Genomic DNA, 20,198 nt, shown 5'->3' with positions numbered 1-20,198 from the left:
GGAAAATGAAGAGCTAGAGCGAAGCAGAAAATAGAAAAAGATCTCAGAAAAAAGCTGTCACCACTCTTCCAAAGAAAGCAAGAAAACCGAGGGTGGCTGACCGGGGTGAAGATAGTAAGAATGTGTGTCAAGAATGTCTATTCATGGATGATAGTTCTGGTGAATGTTAACCGTTTCTCGGTTCGTCATGTTCTGAGAAATGGAACCGGACGATTTGTTTGATGTAAGCGTCTTAGCCACTGATGACTTTATCCTCGTGAAACTCGTCGTCGCGAAAGGAGATTTTTTTTTGTGTTGGACGGGTAGCGGAAATTCCACCGTGATGATGTTGAGCCTGTGTCAAACAGTTTGTGGTAATGAATTGTAAGTAAGGAGTGACCCGGCTCAATAGTAACCGAAACTTTAAAAAACGGAATTTTGATACAAATAGATCCATCAAAAGAATAGGATTTGTTAAACATATTATATGCTGATTTTCAAGTTTCATCAAGTTTAGTGCTACTCATCAAAAGTTACGAGCCTGAGAAAATTTGCCTAATTTTTGAAAAAGACGAAAACACCCTTTAAAAGTCATAGAATCTTAATGAAAATCACACCATCAGGTTCAGCGTATCAGAGAACCCTACTGTAGAGGTTTCAAGCTCCTATTTGCAAAAATGTGGAATTGTGTATTTTTTGCCAGAAGAAAGATCACGGGTGCATGTTTTTTTTCTCCCAGGGGTGATTGCATCCACCCATTGGTTCTAGAATATTAAAAGAGGGCTCAGTCGAACGAAAATTAAAAGTTCTAGTGCCCTTTTTAAGTAAAAAAAAAATCGGAGGGCAACTAGGCCACCTCTTCCGCCACCTTTTTCCCAAAACCGTTCGTTCAAAATTTTCAGATAGCCCATTTTGTTTATCAAAGTTGAAAGAGCCAATAACTATGCCCTTGGGTATAACATGCCCCCCCCCACAGCCCCAGGGGAAAACTCTTTAAGTTAAAAAAAATCACCCATTGTTTACGTATAGTATTTGTTATTGGGATGCATGCATACATGTTCGGGTGGGGGAAGGACATATTTTCTTCTGGGAGTTTTTCCATGGGGAGGGAAGTTTCCAGGGAGTGAACTTGTCAGGGGAAATTATAGACTGCAGGAATTTGCCAGAATCCATATACAATATTCTGTTTATATTTCTAGCTTTCTCTTTTCCGTCTCAATTTTGCGCACGGAGTGGTTAAGAGTAATTGTCCGGGGTAAATTTTCACCGGGATTGGATCGTCTAGAGGAAATTTCCATAGTGAGGGGGTTTCTCCGTGGAGGTGGGGTCAGATTTCCTGACATTATTTAAAAAATGATCTGAAATCAAATAAAAAAAGATTCAAGGTTTTTCTACTGAACGTAAGAAGCGACATTAAAATTAAAAACAAAAAAATTTATTCCGTATATGAAGGGGCTGTCCCCTCCTCAACGCCTCGCTCTTTACGCTAACATTTGACTCTTTCTCGTGGCTCTATTTTTCGAAACAATAAAACTCTAGTACAAACTGCGAGGTGTTGAGGTGGGGACAGTCCCTTTCACATGCGGAATAATTTCTGTTCGTTTAAGTTTTAATGTCGCTCCTTACTTTCAGTTAGTTACTCCTTACTTAATTTATTTAATGAGACAAAGTTGGTCTTTCCTGATCACGTTGACCTGGCTTTGGTTTCAAGAGATGATATTATCTTGGAGCTTTTTTCCCCAGTTTCGACAGGTGGAGGTACAAAGAGTGCTATGAAAGCTCTCGGCTTCAATTTCGATTTTCCAAGTTGAATATTCGCTAAAGAAGTTTTGTATTAAGATCTTTTATAATAATTGAAAAATTTACAAATATATTACAAGTTGTCCGAAGAAACCCGTGGTATTTCCGGAACAACCCCGTGCTCTGGGTTGTTTTGGATGATTTTTTTTTTTTTTAAACTATTTATGAAAGAACCTGGACAAATATTCTGGAATTCTGGACAAATATTGGGATGCTTAAGACGCCCAGCTATTTATTAGTTAAAGAGGTTTTTGAGAAAGAAACAAAATCGTCTGGGTCACCCCGAGCTCCCTTTTCGTTTTTCCATTGAAGTCCTGAAATTCTGATTCTAGTAGAATATTCTTAATTAGTGCCTAAAACCATCCATTTTCAATTTTTATTTTAGTAAGTCATTTTGTGAGCTCAGTTTCATATTCGTTGTTGGCGACGGCAAATCTCTTATAATGCCCCTTTTTGTGATAAGCAAGAATCATTTCACCACTTTTTGGTAAGGGCACACTAACGTGCAAACTATGATTCAAGACTTCAAAAACCCAAAAATGCCATCTTTGATGGCAAATTTAATCAAACGCCATTTTGGACATATTTAATTACTTTTTTCTATGTTTCTTATCACAACGCTTTGACTTAGCCTTCCCAACACTAATTTAAAAACCCATATTTGCAACATGAAGTCTCAAAACCTCCGAAAGTTCGTTCATCTTACCAACCTTCTATCGAATAAATCTAATTTAGATGTCTAATATCTATTTATGTTTTTCTTTTTAACTTTGTATGATTATTAAATCGTTCGAGCAATGTAGGTAATGAAGAGCCTTGGCGTTGATGTCGAAGTCTAGCATCGTTAAACTTGATGCTTCACTGAAAACCCTTTTTTTGCTTAAACTTAACTTACATGGGATGCCTTTTTTAATAATTCATCAGCGAAAGTGGGTCTATACCGTAAACAAGGTTAAAAACGAATCACTTGTACCCGGCAGCCATGTCTATAAACGAGTGGACATCCTTCTTAATAACCACTGTAGAATAATCTGACATCCTTTTGCGCCATGCTGGCACGACGACCAACATATTGAACTTCTGACGAAAGTGGTGTCCTGATGTCGACACATTGTGAACTTTCCTTAACAGATTCACACAATTTTACCGTCTACTTCAAAATGTTTGAGAGAAATTGCTTCACAAGTTTCTACATTTCTACTTCAAATGTTTGTCTCACAAGAAACCTTGTGAGAGAAATGTATTTGTATGTGAACGAAGTATTAGACGTTTGTATGATTCTTTTACTTCTCGCTTCTTTCAATTTCCTTCAAATAATGAGGAAAACTTTCTTTTTCTTTACTTTTCTTTTTTTACTGTTGTATATTTGATAAGGGGATTTTTCGAAGTTTTTTTATGGCACTTGGTATTAACCAAGTGACATATAGCAGTCGCCAATTCTGTCGGTCTGTCTGTCTGTCTGTCGGTCTGTCGGTCTGTCCCGGTTTTGCTACTTTAGGCACTTCCAGGTAAGCTAGGACGATGAAATTTGGCAAGCGTATCAGGGACCGGACCAGATTAAATTAGAAATAGTCGTTTTCCCGATTTGACCATCTGGGGGGGAGTGGGGGCCCGGTTAATTCGCAAAAAATAGAAAAAATGAAGTATTTTTAACTTATCAGCGGGTATTTGGATCTTAATGAAATTTGATGTTTGGAATGATATTGTGTCTTAGAGCTCTTATTTTTAATCCCGACCGGATCTGATGACATTGGGGGGAGTTGGAGGGGGAAAACCTAAAGTCCCGGTTTTGCTACTTTAGGCACTTCCAGGTAAGCTAGGACGATGAAATTTGGCAAGCGTATCAGGGACCGGACCAGATTAAATTAGAAATAGTCGTTTTCCCGATTTGACCATCTGGGGGGGGAGAAGGGGCCGGTTAATTCGGAAAAATAGAAAAAATGAAGTATTTTTAACTTATGAGCGGGTGATTGGATCTTAATGAAATTTGATGTTTGGAATGATATTGTGTCTCAGAGCTCTTATTTTAAATCCCGACTGGGTCTGATGACATTGGGGGGAGTTGGAGGGGGGAAACCTAAAATCTTGGAAAACACTTAGAGTAGAGGGATCGGGATGAAACTTGATGGGAAAAATAAGCGCAAGTCCCAGATACATGATTGACATAATCGGAACTTATTTGCTCTCTTTGGGGTAGTTAGGAGGGGGGGAGTAAGTCTTAAAAATTAGAAAAATGAGGTATTTTCAACTTACGAACGGGTGATCGGATCTCAATGAAATTTGATGTTTAGAAGGATATCGTGTCTTAGAGCTCTTATTTTAAATCCCGACCGGATCTGGTGATGGGGGCGGGGAGTTGGGAGGGGGAAACCTAAAACTTGGAAAACACTTAGAGTGGAGGGATCGGGATGAAACATGGTGGGAAAAATAAACACAAGTCCTAGATAGATGATTGACATAAACGGAACGGATCCGCTCTCTTTTGGGTAGTTGGGGGGGGGGGGGTTAATTCTGAAAAATTAGAAAAAATGAGGTATTTTTAACTTACGAATGGGTGATTGGATCTCCATGAAATTTGATTTTTAGAAGGATATCGTGGCTCAAAGCTCTTATTTTAAATCCTGACCGGATCTGGTGACATTGGGGGAAGTTTGGGGTGGGGAGACCTAAAATGATGGGAAACCCTTAGATTGGAAGGATTGGGATGAAACTTGGTTGGAAAAATAAGCAAAAGTCTTGCATACGTAATTTACATAATTGGAACGGATCCGCTCAATTGCGGGGGGGGGGGGGGTAATTCTGAAAAATAAGAAAAATAACGTATTTTTAACTTACGAAGGAGTGATCGGATCTTCATGAAACTTCATATTTAGAAGGACCTCGTAACTCTGATATCTTATTTTAAATCTCAACCGGATCAAACGTAATTGGGGGGGGGGGCAGTTGGGGGGACCGGAAATCTTAGAAAATACTTAAAGCGGTGAGATCAGGATGAAACTGGATGGGAAGAATAGAAACCTGTCTAAGATACGTGACTGACATAACTGGACCGGATCTGCTCTCTTTGGTGGAATTGGGAGGGGGGAGGTAATTTTGAAAATTGAGGTATTTGTAACTTACGAAAGGGTGACCAGATCTTAATGAAATTTGATATTTAGAAGGATCTTGTGCTATAAAGTTTAACTTTAGGTTCTGACCTTCTCACAAGTGCCAAATGAGCTCTTGGCTCTTGGCTCTTCCGACCTCGTCCAAATGAGCTCTTGGCTCTTCCGACCTCGTACCATATGAGCTCTCGGCTCTTCTGACCTCGTCAAAAGTGCCATATGAGCTCTTAGCTCTTGTTTTTTAGGCTATTGGGTTTCTACATGCTTCTGGACTGGGTGGATACTCTCCTGATCAAGCAAAAGCAATGGTTTATTTGTCATTTGGGGCTCTGCACGGATCATCTTTTGCTCAAATGATGCTTGGCTACCGCCATTGGTCAGGAATTGCAACTTCTGCTTCTTGCGAGCGTTCATTGGACTTTTACAGGAAACTGGCTATTACTGGTAAGTGAAGTTCCGGTAAATTAAGATTTTTTATCTAATTTACTTGAAGTGATGAAGGTAAGTGATAAAGTAACGCACATAACGTATGTAAGCTGTGTTTAATCGATTCAAAATTTAAGTTAAAGTTTAAGTTAAAACTTGATTGAGAGTTCGTTGTGTAAACACATTATTTCTGGATAATAACCTCTCAATAAAGTAAGGCTTCTAATTTCGTGATTTTCCCTAGAGACACTTATAATCCGATTGTCTTATTTAACCGCTATTGACATTATATCCCCTGGGATTTTGTGACTTAATAAGTACAGAGACGAGAAGAAAGAGATTCAATTAGCGGTATCTATTAGAAAACATATCTGCGATAGCTAAACAAGAAAAATAGTAATTAGTGTTTTTTGAAAAAAAAAACAACCTATTATTTTTTTGCGAAAAAAAGGGATAAAAATTGTTGAGTTTTCGAACTTTGCAGAAGGGAGCGGGAACAGTACAGAATGCCGTAGTACCAGCCGTACTTGTGTACTTAAACTTCTGGGGATGGGTGTACTGGGTCCCGCACTTCCCATTTTGTTAGAAAAGTGAGAAGTTGGTTTTGCTGGAATGGGAACTGACTTGCGAGAGACAAAATTAATATACAATCTTGTCTTGAACTTCTTTTTTCGTGCTAGTAAGGCGGGAAATGCAAGCAATGATATTGTTTCGAAATCTGCGCAATATTACAAGCCCGATATACTATTAAAAGCCAAGGAAATTCTTTGACCGCTAGCTGGTATGACTGCTCGCGCTTCTGATCGCGTAAAGCCACAGGATATTGGGTCCGATTTAATAAGGGCTATTCGGCATTGTGACGAAAAGAAACTTACGCCACCCAAGTTTATAATTTATGAGCCCGATGAAGTGCCGATGATCCCTGGCGAAATTGCTGCTACCCTCACCAGGAAATTAAAGGAAGTCTGTAGTACCGTTGTTGATCTCAGGGAACACGTAACCTCATTTAAACTTCAGCATGGCAAGGTGCCTCAAGGCTCTGATGTTTATCAAACGAAACCTACGTACTCAGTAATTCTGAAATAACCACCTAAAGGTCTTGAAAAGCCTGTCGAGTGCAAGGGTTACCTTGAGAGCCTTGCTGATGGTGCTTGCTGTTTTCACATACTAGACTTGAAGTATTTGCAGAAAGAGGGGCGGGTTGCACCTGATGACAACAAATCTGCGATTACCTTTGTTAATGCCATGAAGGATGCAAACTTAAAATCCCCCTTGCACTTTAGCATTGTACGACACATTTCTGATGATGCCACGAACATGGATCTGTGCAGTATGATTTAGAATTGTTTGAAAGTTGAGAGGATACAAAAAACTCGGTCGTATAAGTTGTTTTTGAAAGCAAGGCTAATCTACTAGAAGCTCTCGAAAATCCTTTAACCTTCGGTATAAGAAACATCGAATTCAGGAGTACAAATCTTTACCAATGCGATGTTACAATTATCAACAGTACGGGCATGCAGCTCAAACATGTAAAACATTACTCGATGTTGACCATTCTTGCTATAGCATAAAATGTCCAGTAGTAATGAAGCTAATGGGAAATAAATGGTAACTCCTCAGTCAAAGATGTCCTCGTGGAATATAAACGGCAGTGTAATTGAAAAACTTCCCTTTCTGGAAAGTTCACTATGCTGTAATGATGTACTATGTTTACAGGAGCATTTCCTGACAGCTTCCTCTGTCTCTGTACTGAAATTAACTGACTACATCCAACTACATCCTGTGCCTGCTATCTCTTCGGAAAATAGAGAGACCGTCAGGCGGGTTGCCATTCTTATCAACTCTCGCCTTGCCACCCAGCTGGCTGGTGAAGACTAACATTACATAGCTGTGAAAATTGGGGATACTTATGTGTTCTTCGTCTATCTTCCAACCGACTACCGTGATCTTGCCTCAGAAGATCAATTTACTGCTGCATGCGCCAAACTAGTGCGCTCTGTCAGGGAACGTTTAGATAAGCATGGTCAGGTGATCGTTGTGGGAGACTTTAATTGTGATTTGAATGATAATGCTAATGCAAAGACTCAGATCCTTTTACCCGCTTTTGCTGATCTGTAACCTGTCTTGTACGATTGCTCCTTCAAAAATGGCCATAATTGAGGCTCTACTAGCTCCGTGGATTTCTGTCTCTGCTCTAACAATATAAAAGCGCCCGATAATTATCACGTTGACACCGGCGTATCACTTTCTGATCATTTTCCCATTACCTGCCCATTCGAAGTCACTCATGTTGAGAATAGATCCCCAAGTAAAAGGTTGCTGTATTCTAAGTCTGAATGGAACATATTGACTTAACTTCATACTAAAATGTTCTTGGCAGTATTTTACGAAAATTAAAATATCATTCCAGCTCCTTCAACAGAATGCAGATATATTACCTAATGAAAAATAGATTCTGTTAAACAAACTGTTCTGAGCTTACCCATGCCATGCGATGCGCAGAAGCTGCTGCTGTACCTAAACGCAAAGTACGAGTTGCATATGAAGCTCCTAGATGGTCTCTTAACCCCGAGCTTGTACGAGCATGTGAAACTTCTAAATTTTGGTATCGTATTTAGAACGATTGTGGCAGACCTCGGTTTGGTGTTTTTAACGACGTTAGACTTTATACTAAGCATAATTTTTCTAAGATCCTTAGTAAACATAAGGCAGATTTTATAGGTAAATTTAGTGATAGGCTGTTAAGAAACCCTAATGAGATATGGCGGTTTATTAGCAAAATTAATACCGAATGTGAGTCAAACGACTATACATCACCCTCTGAACATGAATGAATGAAACATTACACAACTGAGTTCTCACCCCCTGATACTACTTTTTAGAAGATGAATTTTCCTCATCGCTGGACATGGCCTTGGGTGATTATGATTCTCGTCCAGGGTTCATGATATATTTAAAAAAAAATTAGTCAGTGTATTGTGAAACTCAAAAAGAAACATTCACGTGCAATTGATCGGTTGTGTGGCATGCATCTAGTACATGGACATTTAAATATCTTACACCATCCGGGAATACTGTTCCGGATAATATTCAATAGTGGTTTTCTCCTCATGTTTTTTTTGTGCTGGTGTTGTGACCCCTGTGCTTAAGAAAGGAACAGATAAAAATAAGTATAGTTCATACCGACCAATAACTGTTTCACCAGTATTATGTAAATTATTAGAGCTGTTAGTTATTGATGAGATTACCCGAGTTTGTTCTATGCCAGACAATCAGTTTGTCTTTAAAAAAGCTACAGCCGTGAACAGATCCACCTGGTTACTGCAAATGTTCTGTTAGACTTGGAAGAAAATAAGGATATTGTTATTATGGCTGGTCACGATGTATCATGGGCGTTCGATTCGGGTATACATCCTCAGTTACTGCTTAATATCAGCCACCGTGGGCTTACTCAATCCTACGTGTCTACAAACATATATTAACATATATACAAACGTATAGTAAACTTCATGTTTTTGTCAAAGTGCCTACTCAAATAGATTTTGTTGTTTCAAAGCTATAATTCGCGTTTGGAAGGGTATAGGCGGGATGGGGTGTCATCACCTCCATTTTATAATAACAGTGTGTTAGAGGAAAGGTCCGAGTAACTTGTAATTAACGCTGGCGTAGTTTACCGCAACTTTGTAGGTTTGTACTATGTTTTGTGCCACAGTTTATTGGCGTTGCAGATCGCGATGGCGCTGTCCTTCTAACGTAATATTTCTTTCTTCTTCACTTTAATCATACTGATTTTCGCTGTCGCTTGTCTTCTAAATGCAGAATTTTTTGTTCTTTACTTTCATTTTTGACACGTTCTGATACTCGCTTTTGCGTCTCTACTCGCTGCACAATTTTTTTCTCCACTTTCACTTCTGACACATTCTTATTCTCGCTGTCGCTTGTAATTCTCGCTGCCGCTTACCTTTTAACCATGTATTTCTTTGTTCTTAATTTTCATTTAGTTCGCTCTGTCCCTCGTTGTTGCATGTCTTGCAATCGCTTTTTTCTTCTGTTCTTAACTTTTTTTCATTCGTTGTAATCCTCGCTATCGCTCATCTTTTAACCGTATATTTCTTTGTTCTTCAATTTCGTTTTTGACTCGTTATAGTTGTTATTTTTTTTCGCAAATGTTCTAGCTATATATTTCTTTGTCCTTCATTTTCCTTCGTCAGTATTTCAGACATTTTTTCAATGTCCTTTGCCTTAGCTGCTTGGATTGGTCTTTTTCACATTTGATGGTCTAGCTTTTTCCACCCGTGGATTTAAATTTCTCAGGTCGTCTTCTTGATGTTGCTCATTTGATAGTCACTTTTGTCCATTTTGAGCAATTGTTAATTTACAGTTTTGTTCTCCAGGTATTATAAAACTGCTTAAAACGCCTTATTTGTTATTCACTATCATTTTTTATTCATTCTGGTCCTCGTTGTCGCATGTCCTGTACCCGCATATTTCATTGTTCTTCTCCTTTGTTTTGATTCCTTGTAATTTTCGCTATCGCTTATCTTGTAACCACATATTCCTTTGGTCTTAACTTTCGTTTTTGACTGGTTATAATTATAGTTTTTGTAAGCATTTTTTTAACCGCGTATTTTTTTCTTAATTTTTGTTTATCATTTCTTCAGGCTTCTTCAGTTTATCATTTCTTCAATGCCCTTTGTCTTAGATGCTTGGATTGGTCTTTTCACGTTTCATAATCTAGTCTAGGTTGTTCATTTTCACCCGTTGTGAATTTACATTTTTCAGGTTGTCCTCTTGATGTTGTCTCAGTTGATGGTCCAGTTTGTTTATTTTGTCATGTTAATTTACTTTTTTCTCTAGGTATTATGAAACTGCTGAAAACGCCTTTTGCAAATAGACTCAATAAACTTTGTATTTTGTACTTAGCTATGTCTCTTGTATAATTTTGCATGTATCATAGATACTGAAAACGATACAACCACATTCAAGGCCGAAATGACGTATTGATGCTCTTGATATGTGCTCGTAAATATGACGTTACTCGTATGAATTTTTCCAAAATTAAGGCGTTTAACGAATTTTCCCAAACTTATGACCTATCAAGATCGTTTTTCAGGTCAGAAAATCCTAGGATGCCAATTTTCCCAAAAATTTGGAACTGTTTTTAAGAAAAAACTTATACATACATAAATAAATATACAACTATTGCTCATTTAAAGAGATAAAATGTATACAAATAAAGTTTATGGGGGACCTAGTTTTTTTTATCCTGAACATATTATACAATTTGATGAGGTCGCAGCTATTTCTAATGATAGGAGTTTTTCACAGTGGGCGAGGGAGGCTATAGAAATTAAAAAAATATGTTTGTTAATCTTTCAGTAAATAGGGACACGGGAAATTTAAATATTGATCCAATTTATGGTTTTCTTTCGAAAAGTGAGCCAATAGTGAATAAGGAAATCAAGATTTTACATAGTTACCAGGGGACAAGATTATCTACGAGACCAATAAGAGTTGCTTCAATATTAGCTGACAAGATGATTATCTTGCAAGAGAATAGTTAACTTAGTTTCAATTTTATAATTTTTCCCCAGTTGCTTCGATGTTCCCATTGAAATAACTCTAATAGCTTCTTTTCCCTGCGTGGATCAGTAGCGACAGTTGTATTTATTAATATTATTGTTGTTTTTTTTTCTTTTTTAGTTTAGTGTTTTTTCTTTTTATCTTGTGCTGCGGACGTTTAGTTTACATACAGGCGAAACATCCGCGTTGTTTTAGTCATTCATCTCTTTTCTCTCTACTGGCCGCAGTCTCGTTTGATGTTTTTTTTTGTTGAGTTTTATCTCTCTTTGTTGTTTGTTTTCCTGGCTGGCTAGTTCGGCTTAAGAACTTTTTTTCTGATTTCTGTTGGGTTTCTTAATTTGACGCAAAAAATGGAGTAAATTTTGCCCGAAAAGTTTCTTTTTCAGAAACGATCCAGTCAAGAGTTAAAAACATTTGAAAAGATGAACAGACTAAACTTGCTTGCAAAAACCAGTACAAATGACTGAAAAACTTATAGTTCAACGCAAGGAATACTACGTGTTCTTAGGCTCTTGACCTAGGTCAAAATTTCTCATATATACATTGAACAAATTGACTTGTGAACAAACCGCGCCAGAAAATTCAGTAGGGCTATTGATCATCCTCAGAAAACAAAGGGTCGCAATGATGTGTTTGCGCCTTTATTTCGCTTGTTCTCATACTGTGCTTTTTCTAGTTGCAGACGGGCTTTTGCCGACAGGTGGAAGCGTCGTAAGTCGTGTAAGATTGCTTGATGAGGCTGAAAATCAAGGGTACACGACCAGTATCCTCGACTCTGATCTCGTGGAATATTACCAAATGCTTGCTGAGAATGGTGACGTCAATGCCCAGGTAAGCTATTGTCCTGTTAGAATATATGTCTCATAATCCTTAAACCATGAAGTTTAGATAGCAGAAACTTCTTTGAAGCTTGTCTGTCCTTAAACTTCTTAAAGGTTCCTTAAATTCCTTAAAGATTAGATACAGCAAAATGTTAGTTTGCTCAAAACGATTTTTAAGTAAAGTAAATATACTTAATTCCAAAGTAAAAATCCATTTTCTGTGATTTGATCTTTCTTTGGAGTAAAATAAGGGTCGTGACTCGTAGCGGCCTTATGAACTTGGCCTCTTAGCCCCGTTGCGGGGACTGGACTGGTGTCGCTTCTAAAGAATTAATCCGCAAATGGCCGTGAGACATGTGAGGCCAAGAGTATGTTTTGTTGCAGCCTCTGAAAAGAAATGGAACGTAACCATTTGTTTCATGCTTTGCAATTGAATCATTTTGGCATACTTAAAACATTCTATGTAGTCTACTCCTATGTGAGATGCTTCACGGTTCCCATCTACATAAAATCGATTTTGTATGCGTATCTGTGTATGGATGTTATCTACGCACTGAATTAATAGTTAAGCTATTTAAGCTATAAACTCTAAGTTTTGTGCAACATTTCTGGGAAAGGCGATGTAGCATTATTATTATTTTATTTATTTGATTCTCGTCTGGAATAATCAAAAAATAACACGAAAAAATGTTGTCTTATACGAGAAAAAAAACTTCGTTCTGCTCAAGTAAGAATGTTAGATCACCGGTAATCTACTGTTTAATGTGCTACACCTTGATATTATGTGCGCAGTACAAACGGAGGGTGGCCTATCGGAGTGGTTCACCGTTCAGTCAGGTGTAAGCCAGGGATGCATTCTATCGCCATTATTATTTGTCACAGTCATAGATTTTGTGCTTCGTGGATGTAGCTTCAGCGGGGGTCTACAATTAAACCCACTAAGAGAACTTTATGATGGTGTTTTGCGGACGATGTTGCACTCTTCGCCCACGAATCAGAAGCTGTACAACACAATATAAATGAACTTGGGCGTGTGGCAAATGCTGTTGGACTCTCCATAAACGCTAACAAGACTAAATCAATGTCAAATGCAGTCATTTCTGACATAGCTGAAGAACTCTTGGTCAACAATGAGGAAATTGAAGTATTGAGAGAGTTCAAATATCTCGGCAGCATTCTTACGCAAGATGCCAATCCTGAAAGGGAAATTTTGTGTCGAATAGCATTGGCTGGCTCTGCCTTCAATTGCCTTAGAAATGTTTGGAGAAATAACAAATATTTGCAGAAGCTAAAGCTCAGAATTTATAATAGCAATGACCTCTCCGTCCTTACATATGGCTCTGAAACTCGGAGCATCACTGCGCTACTAGAAAAACGACTACGGGCATTCGATAACAACTGCCTAAGATCTATTTTGAATATACATTGGGCAGAGAGAATAAGAAATGATGAGATTTATAGCATGAAAAATCATACCCCCATCCTTGATGTCATTAGAAAGCGACGATGGATGTATTGGGGCACATGGTGCGAATGGATGATGGAAGGCTGCCACATGACATATGGTGTTGGACAACCACTGGCCTCCCCAAGTCAGGGAGACCTAAAATGACCATTGGAAAGGTGTTAGAGAAGGAGGCGAAGTTGGCGAAGTCTTCGATGGAGGAGCTTTGGTCAATGGCTCAGGACAGGTCGTCGTGGCGAACCACTGTTTCTGCCTTATGCGCCTTCAGGCGTGGGAGGACATAAGTAAGCAAGTAAGTAAGTAACCTGCTTTTTTCTTTTTGTTTTTCATAAAGTTTTAATGCTGCAATTTTTGGACCTACGTGGCTCTATTTGTCGATCAAATTTGGGAATCGTGTCTATTATGGTTGGGGCGAATAACTGGTGAAACAGAAAAAGAAGGAATGTGTTTTCGCTTTATATGTTTTAGTGAATATCTTCGAAAAACAAACATACTCTACAGATATGAGGCAGTTGGGATTGTAAAGATTGACTAGGTGAAAACAGTTGAAATCTAGTTTCAGAATTGAAGCATAGGATAAAGAAGGTCGGTGAGAAATGTGAGTGACGAAAATATTGCAAGCGGAGGGAGATTCTGATTTTCTGAATTGAATTCAAGGCCAAAACTTTACTATTTGTCACAGAGTCCGGAAAAGGTTTCTAGAACATGTTTGATAGTTTGACTTTGGCTGAGGATATCACGTATGTATAAAAGGGATATATTAATGTCATGAAGAATGGAAGTTGCGGCGCATTTCATGTATATCTTCAAATCAAAGTTATTAAAAAGGGCAAGAAAATGACAGCCACCTGCCTAGCTTGTTTAAAGACTGGAATTTGTCTCTTATGGGCAATAGGAAGATTATTACGGGACTAATATTGACGGTAAAAATCCGAGCTCGTTTCTTCGTTGGTATAATGATTGGTTTAATGAAGGGTATGGTAGTTCTTTCCAGTATTTTTTCTTTCAAATTCCCTTTGCGTTTTGTCATATTTTATGTACCTCAAAATGAAAAGCCTGTCTTATTTTTTCTGTGTCATTATGAATGATGGCCACGCTACCGAAAATCCAGTTTTTTTTTTTTTAATTTAATTTTGTTTTGGTTGTATCAAGACAAATTTATAAGAGGTGTGTAGGTATTGGCTTTAGTTTTAAAATGAGCCATTGATTACCACCTTGCAATAGCCTGCTCGCCTAAGTGAAAAAAAAAAAACGTCAAAGAGACAGATCACTGCAACCCGTGCAAAAAGGCAATTTTCTTCTTTTTTTTTTTATAATATAAGAGGATCAGACTGCTTCCGTTAAGATATTTCGACCGTGACGATTCCTTTCGTGTACTTTTCATCTCGATGCAACCTCTTTTTCGAAATTCTTGAAAATTTGTTTTTGCAAACTAAACAGTTTTGTAGAAACACGTTTCTACATTTTTGCTTACTATTTGCTCTAGTTTGCTCTTTACTAGGTTGCAGAAATAGATGCTGCCATGATTCGTTTTTGCTAATTTGCAGCTATTGCTGCAGTCATTATGGCGGTGTTTTCGTTTAAGGCTTAATAGTTCTTTATTTTTAATTTTTTCAAATTTAGGTTTTTAATGTAATCTGTGTATAGTTTTATCGGCTCAAATTCTAGTTTAATCGACGTTTTATACATTGTTTTTAAAGTTGTATCTCCCGCTAAAAAAAAAAGCTGTATAACATTTTACCACTCAACCATTTCGTTATCTCTATTTCTCTTTCATCACTAAAAGGTGTCTTCACAACTAGTATCACTTCTTCAAATAATACAAGGGCCCAGGGTTACTCCCAGCTACCAAAGAGTCTAGAATTACATGGCGATTATGCTTTGGCATCCAAAAATAATCAAACAAGAGAAAGGAACTGTTTCTTAGTTTCATTTAAGTCCTATCTTCGACTTCCTCCTGTCCTGTTTGAGGGTGATCCACCTCTCGTTTGGGCCCAGATGGATGACAAAAAATGACGATCAGTGGCAATTTTTGTCTATTAAACGTGGGCTAGCCATCTCAAGCTTTCGTTTCTTTCAGCCCTAAAAGGTGGGATTGAACTGCATTTCTGCATGGCTCATTGTCTGAAACACAACCAGTCAAACGAATTTCAAAATTTGTACGTAGACTTCGGAAAACATTTAACAAAGTTACTGCACTTGTTTTAAATTTTTATTATGTTACCTCAAATCAAGCACGTTCGCAGAAGGGGTCTGTCTAACTGTTGCACCTACTTCCTTAAGTTTGAAATTTATTTCTAAAGTTTACTGCATTTTCCATATAGGTTGGGTCATATAGGTATATATATAGTAGTATCTTATTATTATTATTATATATTAATATTATTATAATATTGTATATTATTATTATTTTATTTATATTATTATTATTATTATTATTAATCATTATTTTATTATTATATTATATTACTATATATTATATATTGTAATATTAACAAATATATATTAATATTATTAATATTATATTTTATATATTTATATATTATATATAGGTAGTAATTTATTATTCTCGGAGTTATGTTCCCTTCAAAATTGGCCAGTCTCGAATCAAAAATCCTGTGTTTGAAAACTGCCTGCCTCAACTAATAGTCAGGATATATTTACAGACATCAATACACTAACGAATTTTTAAATTCCACATAATCCATCTAAAATAAAAAGTATTTGAGAAAACACCTTACAATTCGTCAATTTTTTTTTCAGTTGGTTATTTCACAAAAGGAAAAAGTTATTACTGCATCATCCACTGCAAGGCTGTATGTCTTGATAAAACAGGGAACTTAACTGAAACTCTAAAGACACTTCACAGCAAGCATTTAAAAGAGGCGTAAAAGAAAGAAGGGTTTAATACCATAAAAAAAGAAACACATTAAGAAAAAAAAAATCAGTCAAGGACCAATGATTGTACCACAATAGGTTTTCAGGTGTATAAGAGTGAATCCTCGGAGCTGACGCAAAAAGTGTGTTCCAGATAATCTAACAAGGAATTAAGGGATTAAAATTAGATCTTACAGAGACAGTTAAAGGAATATGAGTTTTATCCAATTTTCGGCGTTGATAAAATGAATAATCAGGAATAAAAAGAGGAGAACATTTAAGGGCTTTGAGAAAATCTCCTTGTAACTGAAAAAAAATATACCAAAACTATATAGCAAACAAAAAATTGTGATTTCAGATTAAGTAGTGGTTTTGTTACAAGATTTATTTGCATAAAAAGGTTTCTTGCTTCACCATAAGTCTTGGAGAGTGGTCAAAGAACAGAAGAAAAAGCGAACCTCCATATAATCGGTCAGTAAGAGACATAGCGTTTCATCAGGGAATGTAAGAGGATCCTTAGTATTAAACAAGGATATAAATCATCGTTGAATGGTGGTGGATTGAAACCACGTCCCGTAGAAATCTGCCCCCTATCTTAGCAGAACGCCTGCACGGTTTTCTTCTAAGGATTCTCAGCCAATGTAGCACTTTCCCTTGCGATTTATTGCACTAGAGCACTCGCAAAATAGGAAAATCACGCGTTAATCCGGTCGTTGGGCCATTTGTTTTTTTTTTGTTATTTTATTTGCCGAATTGTTTTTTTCATCTTGTGAAATTTAATTATCGATTTTTGCTTCATTTCTATTTAGTTCACAATTTTTTCAGGTTAAACTGGGTCAACTTCATTATATGGGTGGTCGTGGTGTTCGTCAAGATTACCATAAAGCCTTGTACTATTTTCTACAAGCAGCTGAAGCTATGAATCCTAGTGCATTAGCTTATCTCGGGAAGGTATATTTTTAGATTTTCTGTGGTATTTTGTTGATTTTCAAATAGAAGGAGTTTCGATTGTACATTGAAACCTATTCATGACCAAGATTTTGTAACATGGAAAGAAAGAGCTTTTAGAGTCTGTTATTTGCTACATATTCTACGTCTTGAATGAAAACCTGTGTATGTTGACTCATCCGACTCCTAAGCTTTTGAATAAAGAAAATGAGAGAAGAAAAAAAAATATATATCCATTATTTTTCTTTCACCAAAATATAGCTCATTGAATCTATTAGAAAATTGTATAAAATCTAGCTGTTCTTAGTTGTTATTTTTCTATTTAAGTTTTGAAGGTTCCTCATGTTTTAAAATTTAATCTGAAAGCGGAGATTCGGGATAATAACAAATTATAGTAATTTTTTTTTACTCTATCCTTGAAATTTCCTTGCGACTGGAAGGAGTGAAGTGAACACCTTTGACCAGAAGGCATGGCCATTTCCACTGCGCTTGGTGATGCAGGGATTTGTTAGTAGTAGCAGTAGTATATTAATATTTATTCCTTTTCTAGTTGTTCCTGATCTTCGTATAGCTGCCTATTATTGCAATGTAAAATCTTAAAATAATATTAGGAATGAAAAAGGCGGGTGTTAGACAAAACCCAGCCAACCCAGTTGGTTGGGAAATGTAGAAATCCAATACAGTGTATGTTTGAGATTGTGAAATATTTTGTCTAAAACTTTCATCTGCAATCGTACTGTTTTTTTGTCGACTTGCAATCATTTAGACAAAAACTATAAGGTTATGCGTGTTTGTAAATGAGCCTTTTGCTCATTGTTCTGTTAGAACTTCGATCTTAAGCCTAGAATGCATATAAATGCTTCTATAAAAAGAGATTTGGACATCTCCCCCCCCCCTCCTAAAAATGTGTTCGAAAGTTCAACGTATCCTTAGGCGAAGTATTTTATATATATTGAGCTTGTTTGGTAATACTGCTTTCTTGTTGTAATCTTTGGCACGCAGTGAATTTTTCTCTAAAAAAATTTCAATGTTCTGAGTAGCAAAACAATATTTTTCTTTTTTACTTTTAGCGCGTTTGAGAACAAAGGCGTCATAAAAAGCTGTTTTTAATTTCTTTTTACCCCTCCCCTATCTCCAACCCCTAAATTGTTTTTATCGTCTTAGAATTTGTTTTCAGTAAATAGAACTATAAATACGCTGCATAGGCTATCTACTTCTCTCAGTTAGGTTCGATCTTCTCTGTGGCATTTCGTGACTAAAAAAGACATTCCCTCCGTCCCATGTCCTTAGGCCTTAATCAAAACGCTAATTTCTTTGACAGCACTGTTCTGTCGGAAAGTGAATATACGCTTTTTCAAATTTGCTTTTACTTTCAAAATGTATTCAGTCAAGCTCTCTCACTTTTAGAATGAGAAACAGGGGATTCTACACCTGTTCTGCCTGTGTTTTTCTTTTTTGTTCTTTATTTCAACAGCACCTTCACTTGTTCCTTAGATTCCATATTTTTTTTCATGTTTGATCTCATCTGAGCTATCGTGTCAGCTCATCATGTTCGCATATACACTACGCTAAAAATGTCCAATTGAATGATAAAGTTTGAAAATGCTGCGATTTATGATGTCATTTATTTTCCTTTAATAGTTAGTTTTTGGTTTTCTCTCAAGTAATTTAGGGGATATGTATTTTTGTTTTGTTTTATGAGCTTGTGCTACATCTTTAAATGTCATTGTAATGTTTTTATGTTATGAATATTGGTTATATGCTCGAAGTGTCCTATACAGGCCCAACTACGGGCTTCTTGGTGTTCTTTTGGCATATGCCTCTTTGCTTTATAGGCGAAGCTCCTTACCTCGATAGTATTGAAGTTGTACTTAGCTGGTAAATTAAGCGTTGCCTGTTTCAACAAGTCACCGAAATTTAGTTTAAAAGCACCAAAAAGTAGTTAAAACCGAGTCGTGATTAATTTAACGCCCTCTTGTCTCTTTACTCTGATTTTTCTCTTTTCTTCCCAGGGTTCTTTCAATTTTCTTGTTTCTGTTTTTGCATGAGCATTTAGCTCATATTCATGCAGTCTACAGGTAGTTTTTTGTTACATGCCATGGTATTGTTGCCAATTTATTTAGACGTGATCCAGACGTCTTTGTGTATTTTTTTTTCTTGTAATTCCAGATGTATATGGAAGGCAACGAAGCTGTCCCACAAGATAATGCCACGTCTTATACGTATTTTAAAAACGCAGCCGACTTGAACGATCCCATTGGTCAAAGTGGATTAGGTATGCTCTATCTTCAAGGACGCGGTGTCCCGAAAGATCTGAATAACGCACTCAAGTACTTCATGCTTGCTTCGGAACAAGGCTGGGTTGAGGGCCATCTTCAGCTTGGTACTATGTATATGAGTGAGTTTTTTTTCCTTAGTAAATTTATTGATATAACTGGTAAAAAAGCAAATTTTTTATTTTGATTAAAACAAACAAAAAACATTCAGAGAAAATAGAGTGTATCGGCTAGCCTACTAACACATTTTTTTAAAATCTTAAACCGGAACATCGGTAAAACGTATTAATTTTTACAGATGACGAAATTGAGCCCAATTTAACTAGCTTACAGAAAAAAGAGAAATAAGAATAAAGAGAATACAACGTTATCAAAAGACATGAAGAAAAGATAATATTCTTATAAGTTTTGTTCTTCCTTGTATGTTATTTTTTTTCGTTTTTTTTGTGGGTGTAAAACGGATTATAAATACCAAAAATGTGCGGGCAAGTGAAAATTGAAAAAAGTAAGCAGTAAAAATGTCAAAAGTGAAAAGAAATAACCTAAACTTGCAAAACAAATTAGAGTGAATAGCCTGAAAATTAGTAGAGAAATAGGAAAAAGACAAGTATTCTCCTTGCTTTTACTTTTATATGTTGTATTTTTTTTTAAAGAGGAGAACGTTTATTTAAACATGAAAGCGCTCTTCTTTTCTTTTTTTTGTACAAATATTTGCTATAAGAGACTTTTGAGGGGCTGATAACACGAGCTTTAAAGACTGCACAATTACGAGCTAAGCCCTGCTTTGGTGCAAAAGCGAGTTGAGTTATTGTTCAGTACGAAAGCAAGTTAGAAGCACGGAGTGGGCTTTGTTTCATCTATAACCTCTCCACCCATCACCGTGTCAATTTTTTTTAGCGCAAAGGTTAGCACATTGCAA

At 36.7% G+C, this 20,198-nt stretch overlaps 1 protein-coding gene across 1 annotated transcript in view; it reads left to right on the top strand.

Moving 5' to 3' along the window:
• Positions 1-20,198, top strand: part of LOC136029221 (protein sel-1 homolog 1-like) — an 89,950-nt gene that overhangs the window by 55,935 nt on the left and 13,817 nt on the right. The window contains exons 5-8 of the mRNA XM_065707428.1: positions 5,129-5,327; positions 11,569-11,723; positions 16,881-17,006; positions 19,173-19,401. Coding sequence (XP_065563500.1) covers positions 5,129-5,327; positions 11,569-11,723; positions 16,881-17,006; positions 19,173-19,401 — 709 coding nt within the window. The remainder of the gene's footprint in view (positions 1-5,128; positions 5,328-11,568; positions 11,724-16,880; positions 17,007-19,172; positions 19,402-20,198) is intronic.

The sequence above is a fragment of the Artemia franciscana genome, chromosome 7, assembly GCF_032884065.1.
Source record: "Artemia franciscana chromosome 7, ASM3288406v1, whole genome shotgun sequence".
NCBI lineage: Eukaryota > Metazoa > Arthropoda > Branchiopoda > Anostraca > Artemiidae > Artemia > Artemia franciscana.
The sequence above is the reverse complement of the archived record's forward strand: the minus strand, read 5'-3'. Positions and strand labels throughout refer to the sequence as shown.